Raw genomic sequence first — 23,738 nt, forward strand, 5'->3', positions numbered from 1 at the left:
TCAAGTAGACTATTCCTGTTTTTGGTTTGCAACAGTTACTCTAAGTGTTTGGTTAAAACACGGATCTGTTTTGAGTGAAACTGGTGTGTTAACGCCTCATTCGCTGAACCATGAGTGATGCAGGAAATGCGAGTTTCGTTTTCGCTGAACAGAATCTTTCTGGCGAACAGAAACCTGGAGAATCAGTGGAGCTGAGTGTCTTTATCAGTCTCAGTGTGATCGCTGGATCTCACTCTTCATCAGGACCACTGAAGGTAGGAGAGATAACCTCGACATGCACGTTTTTGCTGCTAGGCTACTAATGATACTAAAATGTTATAGGCTATAACTCAACAAGATAACATAACAATATGTATTTTTATTTATAAAGTAAAAAAGAGGGATCATACAAATGTAATTTTGTTTTTTTATTTGTATTTATCACAAGTATGAGTATTTTGCATAGCATATTTTTACATATATAATCCACAATTGTTCTTATTTTGTCTTCTGGGAAACATCTTTACCAACAATCTTTAAAATGCATTTAATACCAGTTGACAAGGTTTAAGTGCATGCATAAAAATATTATGTATTATTTAGCAAGCATGTAAGCACCTTACTCAGAGATTAAAATGACAATGTTCAGTAATTTAATGTAGGCTAATTTACCACAGAGATGTTCTACACTGGTTTTGATGAGAAAACTTTCAAATATTTAAAATGTTTGATTGACACCAGTGGTTCTTGAGGCAAAGTTGTTCAGAATGATGACAACTTAACACGATTATGTGTATGCAAAGGGTGCAGAGCCAAATGGGTGGAGCTTGACATATTCCAGCTCCGCCTCTGTGTATCTAAGGGGTGGAGCTTAGGGTGATGGGCATTGGCTCTGCTGTGAGTAGCATCTATGAGTATCTGTGACACGTTAGCCTTCTTGAGCATCAATGAATGTTTGCAGCTTTTGTAATAGTTGTGTATGAGTCCTCAGTGTGAAAAGTTTGAACTCCAAATCATACAGTCACTGTTAGAAATGAGCAAATACTCAGAAAATGCTGGAAAATCAAAGAAGTGCAGGAGCTGGAGCATTTTTCTGAAGAACAGTGGGCAGTTTAACCGTCCAGGACAAACATGAGACTCATGAACAACCATCACAAAACATGACAACTTTAGTTTAGGCCACAGGAGACCAGAGAAAGCAAGGCAAACTAGCAACTTATAATGTGTATGGAAACAGAGATTACATTTACAGTATTATTATAACAATTACCAGGGGATAACTTTTTTACCCGCAGGGGAATGTGAAAGAAGAACGATGAGTTCAGCGTCGAGGCACAAGAAGAAAAAGAAGTATGTGGTTTTATTCACTGCATGATTTTGTAACGATTATGTTCAGTTTTGTTAAATTAACGAAAAATAATTTTATTGAAGTGTGCTATTAGTATAAATATCTAAAAACAAGAAAGAATACTTTCAGTCTACTTTTCATGTACTTCTCAGAAATATACTTCAAATGTCAGGCAGCTATACTTGATTTATTCTGGCAGAAAGGTCTAAGTATACACTGCCCTGCAGAATTATTAGGCACGTTGATTTTCTCATATATTTTTTCCCCGGCACATTTTACCAATTCCATACCACATTAATCCTAATAACTACTATTAATTTTGTATTTAATCCTTTATAAGTGATATATAATTGTTCATGAAGGCTGGAAATGAAAAACAACTTTTACTTGTTATATGTCTGCTGTTTTTGTGTTTTCCATTGTGACATTTGCTGCGTTCCACTCCAGTTTTAGACACGCACTTGCAAACTTCCCTAAGCACTTCCCCTCGGGGGAATCCCTGCCGCCATTTTGAAGTGTGTTCCGCTTCGTGAAGTGGACAAGGGAAGTTTATATGGACTTGATTTTGACCGAGGGAGCGAATCTACTTCATATGTACACTTCAGGCTGCTTCATATACCACAATGCAACACGATTGTGACGTCACCGCATATTGCGTTTAATTTACCCCGCCACAAACAACTCTATGATATTTTTTATTATTTTTAGAAACATTTAAAACAACCCAAACACACCTATATACATATCGAATGCTGCATTAAACAATTTCGTAAAGGAAAAAAATAAATAATAAATCAACTCCATAGTGGATTCAAGTGATCCAGGGCTTAGGACGTTCAGTTCAGTCCATTGCAAATGTTCCTCCAGTAGTGGCACTCATGCAACATAAGCAATGACGCACATCCCAGTGAACGAGACGGAGGGAAGTTAGCAAGTGAAGGGCATAATACAAACCAACTGGAACGCAGCTCTAGTTTTCCCCTGTCCGTCCTGATTAGTCACGTCTTTCACCTGTTAATCAAGCTCCCTCATGTCTTCTAGTATTTATTCTCCTTGTTTCCTTCAGTCAGTGTTCGTCTACGTTAATGCTAACCTGCTTTATGTGCTGTCTATGCTAGTTTCCTGAGTTTCTGGTATTAAAGTTCCTGTTTCCAGCTTTCAGCACCGCGTTACGTAACAGTGGTGTGCAGATTAGGCATGTTACCTTTTACAGATAAAATGGGCCAAAAAAAAAGATTTAACTCAGACTGAAAAGTCAAAAATTATTAAATGCCCATGAGAAGGATGCAATACTAATGCAATACTAGACATTGCAGTTATAGGGTTAGTTCACCCAAAAATTAAAATTAGCCTATGATTTACTCACCCTCAAGTCATCATCGGTGTAATGACATTCTTCTGTCAGACAAACAAAAAAGTCCTGGCTCTTCAAAGCTTTATAATGGCAGTGACTTGTTGGGTCGTTTTTGAAGTCCATAAAAGTGCATCTATCTGAGTTTGTTGCCCAGCCTTACATCACGTCAGGGGGTTACTCTTTTAGCACAAGTCGACTTGCGTACCACTGACCGCCGGAAGCTAGTAATCTTAGTCTATAAAGTTTTAAATATGGATATTTTAACTGCAAACGCACCGCTTCGCTTCAGAAGGCCTTTATTAACCCCCCAGAGCCTTGTGGAGCAGTTATATGATGGATAGATGCACTTTTATGATGGATAGATGCACTTTTATGATGGATAGATGCACTTTTATGATTTATAGATGCTCTTTTATGATGGATAGATGCACTTTTATGATTTATAGATGCTCTTTTATGATGGATAGATGCACTTTTATGATTTATAGATGCTCTTTTTTGATGGATAGATGCTCTTTTATGATTTATAGATGCTCTTTTATGATGGTTAGATGCACTTTTATGATTTATAGATGCTCTTTTTTGATGGATAGATGCACTTTTATGATGAATAGATGCACTTTTATGATGTATAGATGCTCTTTTATGATGGATAGATGCACTTTTATGATTTATAGATGCTCTTTTTTGATGGATAGATGCACTTTTATGATGAATAGATGCACTTTTATGATGTATAGATGCTCTTTATGATGGATGGATGCACTTTTATGATGTATAGATGCTCTTTTATGATGATAGATGCTCTTTTATGATGGACAGATGCACTTTTATGATGGATAGATGCACTTTTATGATGGATAGATGCTCTTTTATGATGGATAGATGCTCTTTTATGATGGATAGATGCACTTTTATGATGATAGATGCTCTTTATGATGGATAGATGCACTTTTATGATGGAGAGATGCACTTTTATGATGGATAGATGCACTTTTATGATGGAGAGATGCACTTTTATGATGGATAGATGCGCTTTTATGATGGATAGATGCTCTTTTATGATGGACAGATGCACTTTTATGATGGATAGATGCACTTTTATGATGGATAGATGCTCTTTTATGATGGATAGATGCACTTTTATGATGATAGATGCTCTTTATGATGGATAGATGCACTTTTATGATGGAGAGATGCACTTTTATGATGGAGAGATGCTCTTTTATGATGATAGATGCCCTTTTATGATGATAGATGCCCTTTTATGATGATAGATGCCCTTTTATGATGGATAGATGCACTTTTATGGACTTAAAAAATGACCCAACAATCACTGCCATTATAAAGCTTGAAAGAGCCAGGACATATTTTAATATAACTCTGATTGTGTTCGTCTGACAGAAGAATGTCATATACACCTAGGACGACTTGAGGGTGAGGAAATCATGGGATAATTTTCATTTTTGGGTGAACTATCTCTTTATGGCTTTACCATTGGACAGTGAAATGCTCATTGGGTCAGCAGGGTCAGACAAAAACAAGTGGCGAAGAAAAGACACATGTTAACTGCAAAATAATTAAGAATTAAGCATATTAATCAAATTATTATTATTATTAATAAATTAATCATAAGCTGAAGTGTTGTAAAATACATGAAAAATAAAATGTTATAGGCTTTATAGATCGTTTGAGAGTGACTCTTGAAGGACAGAACCACATCCTCTTGTACCACTGTTTGAAGAATTCATCTTCCAGAATCTGGCAGTAAGATGTGGGAGTTCATTTTTAGTCCATCTCTGCAAAACGGACTTCAGGATAGGAGATGGACTAAAAATGAACTCCCAAAATCTGTATATCACTTTATTAGCTGTATATCACTTTATTATCAATAAAGCGGAAAAGAAACTACGAGCATGCAACGTCGTAGTTACGTTGTCAATTAGTAAGTCATGAAATACCATAAAGTACCAATAAATTACATTCAGTTCATTCTATTCATAGTGAGCAGTTTTTTTATTTGTTTCATTAATAGTTCATTGTTAGCATTGTGTATTAACCATGGTAACTGTTGTTTCCGTAACCCCAAAACACCACCTTATTTTCACTGTGTTTTTGTATATTTTTAATGACTGTGTTGGCTCATTCCAATTTACTACATAAAGTATACTTAAAAATACACATGACTTATATACTTCATAAAATTAACTTAAAATAAACCTTTTTTTAAGTGCTGTTTGTCTGTGTTCCCTTTGCTAGTTATGTTCACATGTCTATGTATTTAAGCACTGATTTTCCCTATTAAAATCTAAAACTAATACAGTGTTGAAGGATATTGAGAGTCATCAGATAAAGCATGTTTAGGAAAAAACAGTAGGCTAATGTTTTATTATATTCAAATAATATCGAGCATGGGCCTACTAACAATTTATTTATTAAGCTTGTACTAAGTCTATTACACAGTGAACCTTGAATCTGCTCTGCATGTGTTTTGTGCAGTTTGTGATAAACTTTACATTTTTCAATGCAGAAATAAATTTGGTGCGACGTCTCCACCGTTCATTGATTACTTGAAGGAAATCTTGAGAAGGTACCCAGATGGGGGACAAATATTGAAGGTAGGTAAATGTCTTCATTGTCAAATGGTATGCATCTTATATCTCATCATATCTGTTGATAATATTTATCCTGTCACATATCAGGAGCTGATCCAGAATGCAGATGATGCAGGAGCTTCACGTGTGGTGTTTATTCATGATGAGAGGCATTATGGGACTCAGAGCCTGTGGACTGAAGAGCTCGGAAAGCATCAAGGTATTTGAGTCATAAACACTGGGAGCAGATTTAAGAGAGCTTTTTTAGCTTTCTAAATGCAACAAAGATATTACACTCTAGGACTTTGCATTTGTCCTCATTCATACGTCACAACCTTAAAGAGATTTGCAACTCTACCTTCTAGCTTTTTTAAATGGGAAAGAAGTTTTGAGTTCTGAAAGTTACAGTATGTAAACTTTTTTCACATAATCAATATTTCTTGATATGTAGCCTAATGTGTCAATGATATGTGCATCTATTTTCAGATTTTAATTTTAGAGAATAAAAGTATAAGTGTAAAATACTTTATCAGCCAGCTCTGTTGCACTGTTTGTTCAGTTAATATGATTGGCTTTATTCTATGTGAATATATCAGTAGGAGTGGATTGAAAAGCTCTGTAAAATGTTGTGAGTATCATGAGAACTACACTGAACAAAATTATAAACACAACACTTTTGTTTTTCCCCTCATTTTTCATGACCTGAACTCAAAGATCTAAGACTTTTTCTATGTACACAAAAGGCCTGTTTCTCTCAAATATGGTTCACAAATCTGTCTAAATCTGTGTTAGTGAGCACTTCTCCTTTGCCAAGATAATCCATCCACCTCACAGGTGTGGCATATCAAGATGCTGATTAGACAGCATGATTATTGCACAGGTGTGCCTTAGGCTGGCCACAATAAAAGGCCACTGTAAAATGTGCAGTTTTATCACAGAGCTCTATGCCACAGATGTCGCAAGTTTTGAGGGAGCGTGCAATAGACCCCTTCACGGGTGACATCACAGGAAAATTCACAGTGCTCATGTCGGGGTCAGAAAGTTCATTCCACCCATTAACTTGTGTGTTAACCAGAGAATTTCTAGTCAAGAAAAAAATTCCTGTTTGCGTCGTGAACTGTGAAAATCAGTTGTGGAGGCAGGTTTTTCAGGATTCCTGCAGGATCGTCTGTAAAAAAAAATTGACGACATCTGTGGCTGCAAGCTATTAAACGGAGTGCGGTGTGTTAATGATGTCAAGCAGGTGGTGGAGTATTAACTGCTTTTAATCAATGAGTTTGAGATCAAATTCATGCAAGATTTTTTTGCTATAAATTATGGACATGGTCCAAATTTTTTTTTGCTTTATTTCCAGATTCAATCATAAGCTAGTTCTTACTAGGGCATGTACGTACATGCGCACTGTTCAAAAAAGTTGCTTTAAATCTCTTGACAGACTGAAAGACATAAATGACATGTATTTGAAATAAAATATATGATCGTACTGAATGTCAGCTTGCTTATTTTGCTCAAGGTAAGGATTTATTAAGTCCACATGTCATGCAAACTAGAAACTCTGATACTGACTGGTTTTCCCCCCAGTACAGTAAAACTGCACATTTTAGAGTGGCCTTTTATTGTTTACCTGTGCAATAATCATGCTGTCTAATCAGCATCTTGATATGCCACACCTGTGAGGTGGATGGATTATCACGGCAAAGGAGAAGTGCTCACTAACACAGGATTTATGAACCATATTTGAGAGAAATAGGCCTTTTGTGTACATAGAAAAAGTCTTAGATCTTTGAGTTCAGCTCATGAAAAATGGGGGCAAAAATAAAAGTCTTGCGTTTATAATTTTGTTCAGTGTATTTGCATGGGAAAAAATTATCTGATTGTTGATTGGACATTGATGGTAGTTGGCAGCTTAGCTGCTTTAAGAGCAACCAAAATAATACATTAGATTCTCTTAATAATGGCCATCTGTGCTTCTCCTCTTTTGAAAAGCTCTGGTCACCAATACTGTATCTCAAAACCAGGTCAAATTGAAATACAATTTGCAATTCCTTTTGAATATTGTCTGGGATATCATTCCATAATAGTATCTCAAAACCTTAGTTGTATCTAAAATGCTGAAAATAAGGGCAAACAGTACATGTAGTATGGGAGACATAACATAACATTTTTATTTGACCATTTTTGTATGATCAGCTGTTTGTTTTTTTGATCTGGCAGGACCAGCTCTCTACGCCTTCAATGATGCAGCCTTCACAGAGGATGACTGGGAGGGGATTCAGAGAGTCGGCAGAAGCATCAAGCAGGACGACCCAACAAAAGTTGGGAGATTTGGGATCGGCTTCAACTCTGTTTATCATATTACAGGTGAAATACACTACATTAACAGATTGGCTTGTATTACTTTTATGTGTATTCTTCAAAGTGCCTGCTGATTAGAAATTTTACAGTATCGCCTGATGATTTATGTAACATTAACATCACAATATGCCTGTATATACTGTATATATCACATTATGTATACAAAGCGACTAATGATAACAATAACGTAATTGTTGTGTTTGATGTATTCTCCGATTTCTAATGGTTAGCAGGCTAAGTTACTAGCAAAGCAAACCTACAAAGAATGATGTGCTCACAGTAATGTTTTAATATTTTTTTTTTTTATTGTATTATGATGTTAAATTGCCAGAGGGTATGCTATATGTTTTCAGTATTATTATTGTAGGTGCCACAAGAGAAAGATACTATGTTACAGAATACAGTTCATTAGGGCTTTTAGTCTTAAAATATTGATATATTTACACGTTTATGTCATAATTTGCTTTAGACAGAATAATCATTTTTATAAATTTCCCACTAATTTGCGCGATCTGATGAGCATTAGCTGCTTCCAGCACTGTCTGCCTGTGTTTTCTTTTCCACAATCACTGTTATGACTCAGAGGAAGATCATTCACTGAATATATGCCCCTCATATTACGCATTCATAACCCACCCCTTTCTTCCGATGATGAACTTTCACAGTCCATTTTGTTCACAACAAACCCAGAAAAGTGCTTCTACAAGTGGAACATGAAGCTAATAAACACACGATTAAGATAGTAAGTGATTTGTATGTGATTTTGGAGCGATTCTAATAAAAGGATATCAATAACACATTTCAACAACATAATATGACCGAATTCCACATTAGAGCGCAATAGAAGTTATTGCAAACACTCCTTGGTGATGTAAAGCAAGTTTTTATTAAAAGCATAAGATTAATCGTATAAATTGTCTTAGGTAGCTCTAATGCACCTGCTGCGCAGGGCAGTTATATTTAACAATGCATTTTGTCAAAAGAATTTTCATAAGTTCATTATAAAATGTTTTGTTCTGTTTTCTAGAAAGACTATCTATAATAGGTATATAAATGTAAATTGGAATCAAAGAGATAAGGATGGTAGAGATGCACGGATGGGCTATTGTTTCATCCGCAACCGCATCAAAAAACTCATCATCCGTCCGTCATCCATCCGCACCAACTTTTTTTTAACCAATTTTCAAACCCGCACCCGCCCGCCATGCGCTGATTGTTTTAAGGTCTATGGGCGATGCAAGGAGCTGTTGACGTGAGCCGTGAGGCTAGAAAGCTCTTGCCTGTTCTAGAAAGGATACTGATCTAAGGCTAAAGTCCCTTCTAGCCTATTTGCTATGAATATTGTATCCCCAGAATAGGCTATCAACAGTGAACTCTATCTCCGATCGGCGCACAGGGACAAAAATAAATAAATAGCCTAAATAAAATGCACATCGGCAAACCTGACCTTACCTGAATAGGCTACTAAGTTAATGGCCCCTAGAATATTTTGTTGTATGAATATCTGAACATGCAATATATCAAAAGAAAGAAGAGGGAGTTTAAAAAAGAGAGTTTAAAGAGAAGATCACAATTTTCCCAAGACTACAACGTTCATAAGCAATGCTTTTATCATTTGTTTCTGCTCCTTTCGCCAGTGTTTTGATCTGGAGATGTGTAATAGCGCTCCCTACCATATAACAGTGAAAGCACATAAAGCCAGAAAATTCTGTCAATAAGCGCCATCTCATAAATTACAGAAAATTCCATCAATGGCAGGGTATTCAACAAAATTTTTATATTGGTGGTTCCCTAATTATAGTGTATCAGCATTTTGTGATTGTTTAATAATGATTTGATTGACTGACCTGATCAGCTGCAACATCAGTTTTTAAAAATAAACCCTCAGAGTACTTGTAGTGTCTGATTCTGACTTGGGATTTGGCACAACACTGGCGACGCTACAATATTTAAAATTATTATTATTGTTTTTTTGCAGACTTGCCATGTGTATTCAGTTCTGAACACCTTGCCATTTTTGACCCACAAAAGAAGATGTTTGGAGATGATGAAGAAGGCTATCAATGGTCTTTGGATGATGAAGAGGACAGAGATAGACTTTTGAACTTGAGAGATCAGTTCCAGCCCTTTCAAAATGTTGTCAGTCAACTCGACAGTTGTTCCTGGGAGAAGGTCATCAGCGAGGAGAAATACTTTAAAGGAACGCTTTTCCGTTTCCCTCTGCGTAATGAGGCTTCTGAGATCTCTGATAACTTGTATGACTCCAAAAAAGTTACACAGCTTTTTGACAGTTTCATTGCTGATGCAGACATCAGTCTTCTTTTCCTGAGAAATGTGTCATCCATTACTTTGCTCCATATCGACACCAATGGCTTCTGCAACAATAGGCTAAAAGTTTCAGTGTCAAACCAATCTGACACTGACCTTTCTCATGTCAAGCAGGAATCGTTTGACAGAAAAACGTGTTTCAAAACGGTATCACACATTTCGCATCAAATGGAAGACACAAAGTCCCAGTGGCTTGTGACAACTTGCCTTCTGAAACACGGATATAAAACAGAGATTGACTCTCTAGCCAGTAAGCTGAGCTTTTACCCTCAAGTTGATGCAGCTTTTCGATTAGATGAAGACAGATCACTTTGCAATGGGCGACTAAGTTGCTTTCTGCCACTTCCAAATAATGAATCAAACACAACTGGGCTTCCCATTCACATCAACGCTTGCTTTGGCCTGACAGATAATCGGAGGTTCATTAAGTGGCAAGAGGAGGATCAGAAGAATGACGAGTCTGCAAAGTGGAATGAGCTACTTATAAAAGATATTCTTCCTCATGTTTATCTTATGATGATCCTGGATGCCATTCAGTTATCCAGAAACTCAACCCTGCCTGCTGCCACTGTGTACAATCTTTGGCCTGACCTATCCAAGACAGTACATAAAGACAGATGGCATGAAGTTGCAACAGACACTCTGAAGGGTCTAATTGAAAACAAGATCTTTCACCTTGCCAAAGATGACAAAATCTGGGTGTCTCCCTCAGATGCAGTTTTTCCAGTCAGCAATATATGTAGTGACACAACGTCTGCAATATCAAGATTATTGATTGCTGAAGGAGAGAACCTGGTCACACTCCCAGAACATGTTTTGAAAGATGTTCAAGAAATCTTCCCTGAAAGTGACACCTTGACATGGGTGACTCCATCTTATGTTAGAGATGTCCTTCACAGAAGTAAGGCTGAAAACCTCAGTAAAGATGACAAATACTCTCTTCTTGAGTTTGCTCTCAGTGATGAGAAGTACACAGAGCTACAAGGCCTTAAGCTTCTGCCTCTCAGTGATGGAACCTTCACTTCATTTAGCAATGAAGAGCAGAACACGGTTTTGATCGACAATGAAAAGTTTCCAAGGTAAGGTGTGATACAGTTGTTACAGCAGTACATCTCCTACTTGAATTCTTTAGTGTGTTTAAATTGTGTTGTCAAAGTACTAATAATGTTTTTTTGTCTTTGTTTAGAACATTGCTGCCATTTTGTAAAGAAAGATGTATACCCAAAGACCTGAGCCATGTTTGCACTGTGCAACTAAGGAAACTAGCCACAAAGAGTAAGAAAACTGTTTCATGTATTTTATTGTGAATTCTTATAATAATATGAAATTAATATCATACATATTTGTGAAATCTGGTCTCACTATTTTTTCAGGCACATACAACATAATCAATCTGGATGCTAAGCATGTTGTTGCACTCACCAAGAAGCACTTACCCATGGACTGGAAGGGGACCCAAGGTCATGTGACATGGAAAACAGCAGAAGATCATCATCCACCAAAGAGCTGGCTGGCTGAATTCTGGAAGTTTCTTAGCACTGAATGCAATGAGTTAAATGACTTTATTGACATGCCTTTAATACCATTGGAGCCACTACAGAATTCAGGCAATGCTATATTGTTAGCAAGTTTGCAGAGTAACACAACTTTGATCTTTCAGAGTAGCACAGTGTCTAGCTTGTCAGATCATGTTCAGAAAGTGTTAAGGATGGTGGGGTGTACAGTCATAAAAAGAGATGAGTGTCTTAGACATCATGACATTGAGAGGTATGTTCTTCCAGCTTCACCAAGAAGTGTTCTACAAGTCTTTGTGAACTCACACAGAGATCAGGTCATCAAAGGCATTGCCTCTACTTCACCAGATGAAATAGAGGAGTTAAAAGTGTACCTCTCTTCTTTGGATTCTCTCTCAAATGCTGAAAAGGACTTGCTTTCCATGTTGCCAATCTTCAAAATGATGCCTGAGAAATATGTTGCAGTTCAAGCAAAGCAAGCAGTTGTTTCAACCACCAATCCAGCCATTCCAAAGGATCTGCCAATGCCTGAGAGCATTGTACAGTGTGCAAATGAAGCTGATCGCAGACTTTTGACTCTTCTGAATATTGAACTCTTGGATGCAGCTAAGGTGGCTGTTCATTTGGTTGACTGCATTGAGGCAGCCTCTTTCAAAAAATCTGAAGAACAGACAGTAATGACCTGGATATTGACTAATGGTAGCATTCTACTCTCACAAAGTAATCAGCTGCTCACGAAAACCAAAAGTCTCAAATTTATTGAGACAACTCATGGAGAACACAAACAAGCTTCAGATGTTTTTGATCCAGAAAACAAGACATTTCAGGACCTTTTCGAGATAGATTTTTTTCCCCCATCTATTTACACAAAGACCCAGGAAATGCTTCAGAGTTTGCAACGCCTTGGCCTAAAGACAGTTCAAAAAGAAATATCAACAGAAAACATACTCCAAGTCATAAACCATATTGAAAAGCTTTGTGTCCACTCACTAGAAAAGGCATTCAAAAAAGCACATACTCTTGTTCGAGTCCTGAATGAGAATGATTTCCTTTCAAAATTCACCAAGTCACAGATTGAAGAGCTGAAGCAAAGGCAGTGGGTGCCCTGTGAAAATCCAAAGTTCTTGAATGGAAGCATTTGTAACATTAGGAGTCATCTCTATAAGCCAGCTGAATTAAGGGATTCAAAGTATTCTTCAATTGTTGGATATGTAATGCCACTTACCTCTGAGCTAACAGGACATGTCTGCCACAATCTTGGACTTCATGAGCCCCCTCCTGCTGAAAAAGTCTTGGAGAACCTCTCTGCACTGAGATCAATGGTCAAACCAAATTCAGATTTTCAGTTTAAAACAGAGCTGAACAGTATTTACAAATTCATGCAAGACAACATGAGAAATTTCTCAGATTTAATGGACTCAAAAGGCATCCCCTGGATATGGAATAAAAGTGAGTTTGTCTGTCCAGGAGATATAGTTTTAGCCTATCCATCTGAACTGGATCTAAGTCCCTACATCCAGAAAGTGCCTGAAGAATTTTTGCAATATAAAACCTTGCTAACAGAATTTGGTGTGAAGAAAACATTGACTAATGAGGAAATTGAAGACATACTCCATGACATAAAACAAAGAATAGACTGCAGGTGCCCTCCTCATGGAAACGTGACAGAACTTAAAGTGTCAATTGCCATTCTTGACTGGATGCGAAAGAATGAGAAGCATTTAAAGGACAGTACCCCTGTGCCTGTTATGACACAAGATAAAAACTTTAGTCTGCAGTCATTGTCCAAAACAGTCTTCTGTGACATCAGTGCTGAAGGACTTGATGACCTGGAACAAGACAATGAGGAGTTCTATGTCATTCATGAAGAAGTTCTACCCATCACTGCAAGATGGTTGAAAGTCCCATCCTTAAGTACTCGCATCTTAAAACCACAGCTCATACAAGCAGAGCAAGATTCCTTTGGTATAGAACAGTGTGGGCAATCTGAACCAATTACTCAAAGAATTAAAAACATTCTTAAAGAGTATGATGAAGAAAGTGACATTTTCAAAGAACTCCTACAAAATGCTGAGGATGCTGGAGCAACCACATGTAAATTCCTCCTTGACTTCAGAAAACACAAAGCCCCCCCTGAAACCCTCTTTGATGATGGAATGGCTCTCTGCAATGGACCATGCCTTTGGATCTTCAACAATGAGCTTTTTTCAGAAGAAGACTGGAGAAACATTGTCAAAGTGGGATCAGCATCAAAGGAAAACAAAGTCGAGAAGATTGGAAAGTTTGGGCTTGGATTTAATGCTGTTTACCACGTGAGTGATATTCCCTCGATTTTGAGTGGAAAAACTCTTCTCATTCTTGATCCAAATGTCACCCATTTGGAAAAGCACATACTCAGCAAAGGAAACCCAGGAATTAGACTTGACCCATTCCAGGAACGACTGTACAAAAGGTTTCCTGGACAGTTTAAACATTATGAAGGAATTTTTGATTGTGATCTGTCAGTGCAAAACAGCAAGAAAGCTTACAATGGCACCTTGATTAAATTACCATTTCGCACTCTTGAGGAGGCCAAGAAGTCAGAGATCAGTTCAAAGGTATATGATGAAGAGCGCATTGGGAGTTTTAAAAATCATTTGACTGACAACTCACAAACACACCTACTATTTCTGAAGAGCGTTACATCTATGTCCCTTCAAATTGTTCCTGAAAATGCATCGACTCCTCCATGGAATGATCAGATTCAGACTCCTCTCAAAATATCCAGAGAAGTCATTCATTCATTTCCTGTCTCGAATGACACACGTCTCCAAGAGATCGAGAACACCTTCAGAAATAGTGATATCAAATGCCACAACATTGTTGATGTCAACAAAGCACACATTGTTAAAATAGTTCAGGAGCACTCAGAGAAATCCCTCACCCAGTACTGGCTTTTGTACTCATGTTTTGGGACGCAGGAGTCTTTGCAAATATTCCAGAGAAGAAATGAACAAGAGCATGTGTTTTCATTTCCAATTGGAGGTATAGCTGTACCTTTGCATAGCGATGCTAAAACTAGCACATGGTCCCCTGATGAAAGCGTCTTTGGCCAGGCTTTTTGCTTTCTTCCTCTCTCAATTGAGACCGGTCTTCCAGTCCATGTCAATGGAACTTTTGCAATCACATCAAATAGGAAAGGCCTATGGGAGAAAGGAGTGAAGTCTGAGTGGAACAAAGCTTTACTGAAAGATGCCGTAACCTCTGCTTACATCACTACACTGCTTGAGCTGAAGAAAATGGCCCAAAATGGACATATCCAGAACTATTCCTTCCATACATTCTGGCCTAACACACAGACAGTAAGCAAAGCATTTTTACCCATGGTTGAGTCTTTCTACTCAGCAGTTGTGCAGAATGCCAATGGCAAATCTCTGGAGCTTTTCAGCAATGGACATAATTGGTGTTCTATGGACCAGGTAAGATTTCTGAGCCCAAAAATAGAGGAGAACCAAGCAGTTGGAGACATTGCCATGAAAGTGTTCTTGAGCTTGGGAGCTTCATATTCTTGTTTTGTTTCCCTCCCATCATGGGTAAGACAGAGTTTCATCCATTGTGGATTCAAGCCAAAGATCAAACAGAGAACAATCAACTGGTCTGAGTTTTACAACATTGTTTTTGAGAACTTGAATTCTGTGGACACACACAGCAGAAACACTCTTGTGCTGAATGCCATTGACTTGAATGATCCAGCTGTTGATGACCTACTGAAAAGTTACCCTTGCATTCCAACACAGAGTTGTAAGAAGCTTCAATTTATCAAGCGACTTGTGAATCCTTCTGGAAAAATGGCTTGTTTGTATGAACTTAAGGAAGGGCGCTTTCTGGAAGGAACAGAAAATGACTTTCTCTCACCAAAAAGGATTCAACGACTTTCAGATTTGGGAATGCTGAGTGACCGCCTCCCTTTAGAGGACATCATAGAAAGAGCAGGGAAGATATCCATTGTTTGGCAACAGGATAAATCTAAATGTCGTAAACATCTTCAGTGCCTTGTGGAGTCAATGAAAGACTCCCCAGAAGATGTGAATTCTCTGCACTGGCACAAACTGTCTCAAATACCATTCCTTCCTGCCTTAGCTCCTTTAGTTCAGCAAAACAAGAACGCCACTGTTCTTAAAAAACCTGTTGAAGTTTACAGTGACAGTTGTCACAACTTAGTAAGCATGACAGAATTCACAGTTGATAATTTGCATCTTCAAATTCAAAGTTATGATCCAGTTCTCCGAAAATTGAGAGTACTGACAAATCCACCAGTTGAGACGGTTCTTCAGCAGCTGTTAAAAGCACACCAACACTGCAATACATTTGAAAAGACGGATCTCTTCGGCATTGCCCAGTCTTGCTATGGATATCTAAATGATTACTTGTTGGGACAGAAAGATCCTGATCCCATTATTAGCCATGCAAAATCATTTCCATTCATTTTCATTGAGGATCACTTTGTAAATGTGAGGTCAGTGACCAGAAGTAAAGAATTTGAGGAAAAACCATATCTCTATGTGCTTCCAGTCATTTTCTCCAAATTTGAGAGACTCTGGGACTGCCTTGGTGTCACCAAACAATTCACAACAGAGCAATTTGTTTCTGCACTTAATGAAATTAAGGATTTATATGGATCTCACCCTCTTTCCAATTCAGACCTCCAAAAGTGTGTCACAATACTCATGAAAGGGCTATACAAAATTGAAGATGAAAAGCTTACAAACTGTCCGATACCTGATGACAGAGGTGTGTTGACCGCTTCTAAAAACCTGAGATTTAATGACAGTCCATGGATGCCTGTCTCAGCTGGTGTCAAGCTCGTCCATGATCTGATACCTCGGCTTGTGGCCTGTCATTTTGGTGTAATGACAACAAGACACCATACTCTGAAGGATCGTTTGGTCAGTGAGTTTTCCTTTAATGCCACAGAATTTGGACAAACTGAGAAACTTACTGTACGAATAAAAAATATAATTGATGCATATCCATCTAAAAAGGATATTCTGAAAGAGCTCATTCAAAATGCTGATGATGCTGAAGCAACAGAAATTCACTTTGTCTGGGACAAAAGAAAACATAAGACAGAAAAGATATTTGGAGAGACATGGGAACTGGTTCAAGGCCCGGCTCTTTGTGTGTACAACAACAGAACATTTTCTGATGATGATCTGAAAGGTATTCAGCAGCTGGGGGAGGGAGGAAAACATGGCACTTTAGGGAGAACTGGAAAATATGGACTTGGCTTCAATTCTGTTTATCATCTGACAGATTGTCCATCTATCCTGACCGGTGACAAATGGCTCTGCATTTCTGATCCAAATCTAAAATACGTGGAAGATGTAACAACGAATTCCACTGGCTGCAAGTTTTCAATTGATGATGAATTTAAAAAATCTTTTGAAGATGTTTATCATACCTTTCTTCCAGAAATGTTTGCACTCAATTCTGGAACCATGTTCAGGCTCCCTCTCAGGACAGAGGAAATGGCAGAAAAATCTGAAATATCTAGACATAGAGTCACAGACCGTGACATGAAGGAACTTTACTCTGCCTTAACTGAAGATCCTGAAGGGCTAATTCTCTTCTTGAAACACATCACAAAAATACAGTTCCAAGAGATCAGTGAAGATGGAACACACAAATTTCCTTTCCTCATTGAAAAGAAACACACAGAGAAGAGCATGGTAAGCAAGGAAAACTTTCAGAGACATGTTCAAGAATCCCTTATGTCAGGAAAAGTAGAACCCTACAAAACCATCTATGGCATGCAAATCTCATCTGGAAAGAAACAAAGTCATTGGGTCATTGCAGAGGGCTTTAGCTTCTCAAATCAAACCAATGACCAAAAAAACAAGCATTTCAAAGTTCCTCAAGCTGCTGTGGCTGCATGTTGGAAAAGCTCATTTAACTCCACATATACTGGCGGGGTATTTTGCTCTTTGCCTTTACCTGGAAAGACTGGTTTGCCAGTCCATGTGAATGCAAATTTTGAAGTAGATTCTTCTAGAAGGGACTTGTGGAAAGAGGATGGTGATAGTCTGAAGACAGAGTGGAATCAGTCACTGAAAGTAAACCTCATTTCAACACTCTATGCTGACCTCCTGTTACATCTGTGTTCAGTCATGAAGAAGGATACACCTACAGCTCTTACATTCCTCAAGCTACAGCTGGAGTCTTCTTGCCTTAATTACTTTCCATGCATTTCGGAAGTAGACAAAGTCTGGCATGAGATGATCCATGAGGTCTATAGATCAATCAGCCAACGTGATCTTCCTGTCATACCCACTGCACATGCCGCTTCTGTTGAGTCATCACATCTTTCACAAAAAAAATACACAGTTATCTGGCGCAGTGCGTCTAAACCACATTCGGCAGATGGTCCATATTTTACAAGTGATGACAATGATGGAATTTTTGAAATTTTAGATGATATCGGGATGAAATTAGTGCCAAACTCTTTTAAAATGCATAAAATAAAAGAAAGCTTCAAAGCAGCTGGTGTGAATGTGACAGAAGTCAGCGCTTCAACAGTGATGAATTTCTTGAGGCAAAGATCACTGAATGATCCTTCCCAGACAACTAGTGGTTTGCCTTTGCCCATCAATCAGACCTTGATCAAAGACAAAACAAGATGTTCAAAACTTCTGAAATTCTGCTTGAAAAATGCCAATGAGAAAAATGTCCCTGACCTTAATGGGCTGCCTCTTCTCCTCACAGAAGATCAGATATTAAGAGTCTTTGACTCTAAATCCCCGAAGCTGATATCAAGATTTAGCAGTCTTTTCCAAGGACATCAGGAAATGTTTGCAGACAGTACTGTCAATAGAAGTCATGTCCAAATTCTGCGTGAGGGAAAGTTTATTAAGGACTTAACAATTGACATTGCAGCAACATATTTGAAACCAGAACTTGCTCAACTGCTCAGTCAGTCATTACCTGATCAAAAGTGTCAACTTTACAAAGCGGAGACAGAGACGATCAAATGGCTGAAAACATTATGGAGATTCTTTGATGATCAAGATAACTTCTACAAAAATGAAAAGATGAATGTCTTCAGTGAAATAAAAAAGCACTTCAACAACAGTCCTATCTTACCAGTAATCTGCCCCAGTCAAAATAACACGCATTTCTTACAAACTATGGGGAACGTATCAAAAGTGATTCTGAAGCCAGAAGAAAAAATAACTTCCATTCTCATTAAACTGGGGTTCATGAAATTAGACATCAGCTTTTTCATAGATTCCAAAGACTTACTTTTCGAGTATATATATCCAGAGCTCCTGCAAACAGGAGTCAGCACTGCTGTTTTAGAACAGGTTTATGATGTACCACATTCACAGTTTGAGGAGCTGTCTGAAGATGAATGTGTAGATCTTCAACAGTTCTTACAGAATGGGATCAGAGATTCCAAGAACAAGAGTCAACATGTGTGTATGCTCAAGTCTTTGCCCCTGTTTGAGTCAATAACTGGAAAACGGGAAAGGATTGATTTACACAGAAGGGTATTTATCCTGAATTCTTTGCGTTACGTTGATTTTCCGAACATGTACCAGGTCGAAGGATGTGACAGTACTTTCCTAAAGCACACCTGGGCGAACATAGAATTGGGAAAACATCTAGACATTAAGATTTTACATGATTTGGAGTTCTGTGTACAGTTTATTCTTCCTTCTGTGCCCATGATGAAGGAAGCCAAGCTTCTTGATTTAATGCGTTTTTTAGTGGACCTTGGACCAGTGGACCCCAGGATTGCCTCTGCATTGAGAGATGTCAGATTTATTCGAGACATCCATGGCTCTCTTCAGGTGGCTTCATACTTCTATGATGACAGTGTACCTCTTTACAGGGTAATGCTTTCAAAAGAGAGATTTGTGCCAGAAAAGTTTTGGGACAATTTCCAAGGTAAACGTACTGAAGCACATCGTATCTTAAAGGACCTTGGGTTGAAACATGAAGTGTCTGATGAGCAAATCATTCAGTTTGCAAAACAAATTGAATCTGAAACTGGAGGCAACACTCCTCTAGATGTTCTTAAGAAAAGATCAGAACTTTTGCTCAATACTGTTTTGTCAAAGAGTTATGAAAAAGACTCAAATTTACTGAACAGAGTTGCTGACATTAAATTCATCTTCCCGGTGCAAATACAGCAAACACTTTGTGATTATCACAAGGCCTTTTCTCAAGAGAGGGAGGTTGTTGCAATAGGCGGATCATTGATTGACAGAGACCGTGATCACCATTATCTGATATGGACATCTATGCCAATCCTACCCTCAGAATTCTGCTCTCCACATCTCATAAAGAAAATGACGGATGTCGGAGCCTTGGAGACTCCACCCCCTGGACAAATAGCTGCTAATCTGAAAAACATCTGTACGTCTCAGTGTCACACTGACACATTGTTGGAAACAAGAGACACAGTATTTAGCAAATCATACGCATACCTGCAGTCAATAAATTTTGATGCCTCTCAGTTCTCAGACCTCCCCATTATCTTGGTGGAAAACAGGACAAAACTTGTGGAGGTCAAACAGACAGCACTTGTACTACATGAGGATCTTGACTTTAGGCCTTATTTGTACTGCATTCCCTCAAATTATATGAAATATGAAGATTTCTTCAAGAAGATTGGTGTAAAGGAGAGGCCCACCATCAATCAATATATCACTGTTCTTCAAGAAATCTATTCTGATAGTTCTGACAAAGACAGCCTTCAGGCAAATCAGCAGATAGCCGTGAAGCGTGTTGTACAACAGCTGCTTTGCCTGCTGAAAGAGGAACAGAACAAAACCTCTTTTCCAAACATCCCCTTGTATTTTCCATCAACAGATGGAAGACTCTATGAATCAAACACTTTGTTTTTCAATGACACCGTCTTCCAGCCTACAAGACTCGAGGGTCCTTTGGAAACCAAACTGAAACTGCTGGAAAAATTAAAACACTGTCATCTTGAAAATGATCACTATGAACATCAAACATTGTTGCAGTTCCTTCCCCAGCAAGTTCGCCCCAAATTTCTCTCGGATGTAATTTCTGAAAATCTGGATGGAGCAAGTGTCCAATATTGTGATGAAGGTGAATGTGAATTTAGTGGCTGGTTTGATAAACATTTGTCTTCTGCTGCATTTCTTCATGGATTAGTGTGTCTCATCAGAGAAGACAGCAAAGGTGGCGTTTCACAGTCTGAAGCTGCAGGGAAGTGTGAAGAAATCTTTTCTAAGATTCAAATTATCTGTTGCAAAACTCTTCAAACTGAACTTCTGTTAAACCATGATCCACTTGAGGATAGTAAGGCTGAGACAGATGTTTATGTGAAAAAACAGCAGGATGGATGCAGTTTCTACTTGAAACACAATGATGACATGGCCCTCAAAGTAGTAAGTGAAGTTAATATGTGTCTTACTAAAGAAATCAATGCTCTTCTAAAGAACTGTCTGACCACCTCAAGCTATCTAGTCCTTCAGCAGCTTCTGCTGTGTGATAACATGGAGGATGTTGAGAAAACCTTGGCAAATCATGGCATTCATAACAGTGGCCACGAGGAAGGACACAATGCCTTACCGAAACCTGGATGTCCTATACCTGAAGAATGGCAGGACTGCCTGGATATGAACTTCCTCAACAACTTTGAAAGTGGAGAGTATGTTGGCTTCAGTAAGGACGAATCTGGTGAATATTTTTATGCTATTGTTATCAACCGTCTGGATGATCCACTGGGACAAATGAGACAATTTCCTGCCAGATATAAAATACAAGTTGGCAGTGATGACTTCATTGAAGTAAGCTCTCTTGACCTTTACCAATTTAAACGAGAAAAGAAGGAAACTGTGTCAACAGGGTCCACTTGCACAGATATAGAACGTCTTTTGACATCCGGACCTCCTCCCAAAAGAGTTTTTCCGGAGACATTTGAAGAGATCAAAAAAGAAATTGACCAAAGCTTAAATGAAATCTGGAATATGTCAAGTGAGGACAAACAAAAAGCCCTTAAACGTCTTTACCTCCAGTGGCATCCAGACAAGAATCCAGGGAATGAAGTACTTGCAAATGAGGCATTCAAATACCTGCAAAACAGAATTGAGGAGCTACAACAAGGGAAAACTGCAGATAGCACATCCTCAACCTGGAGAGACTTTCGTGATTTCTATGACAGGTGGAACACAGAGGCACGAAGCCACAGGAGGGGACGCGAGAGGTTCTATCAGAACTACTCTAGAAGCCACTATAACTTCTGGTCATACCACAGAGAAACACCAAGGCCAAACAGAGGAGAGGCCAAACGCTGGTATGAACAGGCTCAATGTGACCTCAGAGCAGCTCACAATGACACTGGAGGAGATTGCTCAGAGTGGTGTCTGTTCAAGGTGCATCAGGCTGTGGAGAAAGCCCTGATAGCTGCAATGTACAGGAGAAGTGGAGAGCATCCCAACAGCTGCTCAATATCTAGCCTTGCTCAGCGGGTGTCCCATTACAGCCCACAGTTGACTTCTTTACCCAACACTGTGAAGCACCTGACTGAACTTGGTGTTGATGGCAAAAAAACTCAGTATCCAAACTGTCACCAATTTCCTCACATTCCAAACAAGCAGTTCAGCGTTGATAATGCTAGAAGGGCACTGGATATTGCAACAAAGCTTTTAGAAATAATAGAAGAATACATTTCTTGAAGTAGCTTGAAACTACCGACTACATTCCATTGAGACGATCATGAGGATCCTTTCAAGTAACAATGCTGTTTATCTCTTTACTACTGCTACCATTTATATGGGAAATTCTTATATATTTGTAGTCATGTTTTGATAATTAATAAGTCTGGTTCTCTTCTTGCTTACTATAATAGCCTATTTAGCATTTATATTATGGTATACTGGGCATTCTTGTAGCAAACAGTAGAGCAATGCCAAGGGTTTGATTACCAGGGAAATATGAAAAATATGTATATCTTGAATACAATGTAAGTTACTTTGGATAAACCTGTCTGCAATATGTGCAATAAAAATAACATTAGAATTCAAATTTCAATGTCAATCATTTAAAAGCATGTTTTTTATTAAGAAAATAACAGAAGTCAAAAGCTGTGTCAACCAGATATTCACTAAATGACAGAACTGCAAATAAAATGAACATGAACAGTCACACAATCATCCTGCGATTCAGATGCTGTATGTGCTTTACAATCTTTGCAGCAAAAGCATTTCTTTTGTCTATTGTATTATAAAATACTACATGAATGGTGACTCATGATGTTCCCCTTACTGTTTGATCAAGAAATGAAACTTTGATTTGAGCAGCAACTAGTTTCCTCCATGCCACTGCAAAAACCATGCCAAAAGTATTCATATGTTTCTGGTGTCCCAGTAATAACTTATTACACAAGTTCTGTACATAATTACAGCAGGCGTACCGCCTGTCCTTAATGTAAAAAACACAATAAAAGAAGAATTAAAAGCCCTCACCTGCAGTGGTCAGTTTTTCCAGAAATACCGGTCCCATCTGTTAGGTATGTTTTAATCAGGGCTCTGAACCGGTTCAAGGAACGAAAACCGGAAACGAACGAAATTTTAAGAGGAACAAAAACGAAATCAAAATCAATTTGAACCGTTCTGAACAGAAACGTTAATTTGAAATGACCATTAACCGGTTAATAACGTTATTTTATCGTTCTTTTAATATTTTAATTTGGCAGTGACCAATCATGAATTGAGCAGTAGCTACAGCATGTGATGTTGACGGATCAAGCGTGAGTGAAATGCCCGCGCACCATCATCTATGAATCTACCGGTACGCAAGTCAGTGTAGAGCGCGCATTTTCATGCCTCAAGTACATTTCTTTCCCCGCTGAGGTCTACAATGAATGTGCAGGTATTGGAGGACATTATTTTCGAACGTTTAAATAACCAGTACGGACTTTAAGCACAAATAGACTGATTTAGGCTAGTTTATGGATTCCGTTTAAGCCTATCCATGTAGGCTGCCTACTAGCATCTATCGAACATTTTTCCTATAGTCTTTCAGATTGCCAATACAGGACAGGTCAATGTTTTCTATATAGACGGTTGATGCTTCGTATTAAATGGTATGTAATATTGCATTAAATGATCAAGCTTTATTAGCTGACTGAATTTGATTATGTGATGCAAGGACGTGTTGCGCAGTGTTTGCTTTGAAATTAGCAGTTGACGGTGCATTAAAAGAGCAATGGTTATCCAGTTTATTTATTCTTTATTCATGCAATTTTTAAA

The 23,738-nt window shown here is 38.2% G+C and overlaps 1 protein-coding gene across 1 annotated transcript; it reads left to right on the plus strand.

The window, feature by feature from the left end:
- Nucleotides 1-116: 116 nt before the first annotated feature.
- Nucleotides 117-22,910, plus strand: LOC307129644 (sacsin-like). The gene is made up of 8 exons (XM_079822245.1): nucleotides 117-254; nucleotides 1,275-1,329; nucleotides 5,212-5,299; nucleotides 5,384-5,495; nucleotides 7,490-7,636; nucleotides 9,609-11,037; nucleotides 11,145-11,233; nucleotides 11,332-22,910. The coding sequence occupies exons 2-8, from the start codon at nucleotides 1,295-1,297 to the stop codon at nucleotides 22,161-22,163; spliced, it is 12,732 nt and encodes a 4,243-aa protein (XP_079678371.1). The 5' UTR covers nucleotides 117-254; nucleotides 1,275-1,294; the 3' UTR covers nucleotides 22,164-22,910.
- Nucleotides 22,911-23,738: the final 828 nt, after the last annotated feature.

This window comes from Gobio gobio, assembly GCF_949357685.1.
Source record: "Gobio gobio genome assembly, chromosome: 7".
Taxonomy (NCBI): Eukaryota; Metazoa; Chordata; class Actinopteri; order Cypriniformes; family Gobionidae; genus Gobio; species Gobio gobio.

What these genes read in the sequence shown, in the direction of transcription:
- LOC307129644 (XM_079822245.1), top strand. Translation starts at nt 1,295, where the DNA reads ATGAGTTCAGCGTCGAGGCACAAGAAGAAAAAGAA. An exon ending in AGAGCTCGGAAAGCATCAAG is followed by an intron (nt 5,496 to 7,489) that starts GTATTTGAGTCA and finishes TTGATCTGGCAG; the next exon opens with GACCAGCTCTCTACGCCTTC. An exon ending in AAGGAAACTAGCCACAAAGA is followed by an intron (nt 11,234 to 11,331) that starts GTAAGAAAACTG and finishes CTATTTTTTCAG; the next exon opens with GCACATACAACATAATCAAT.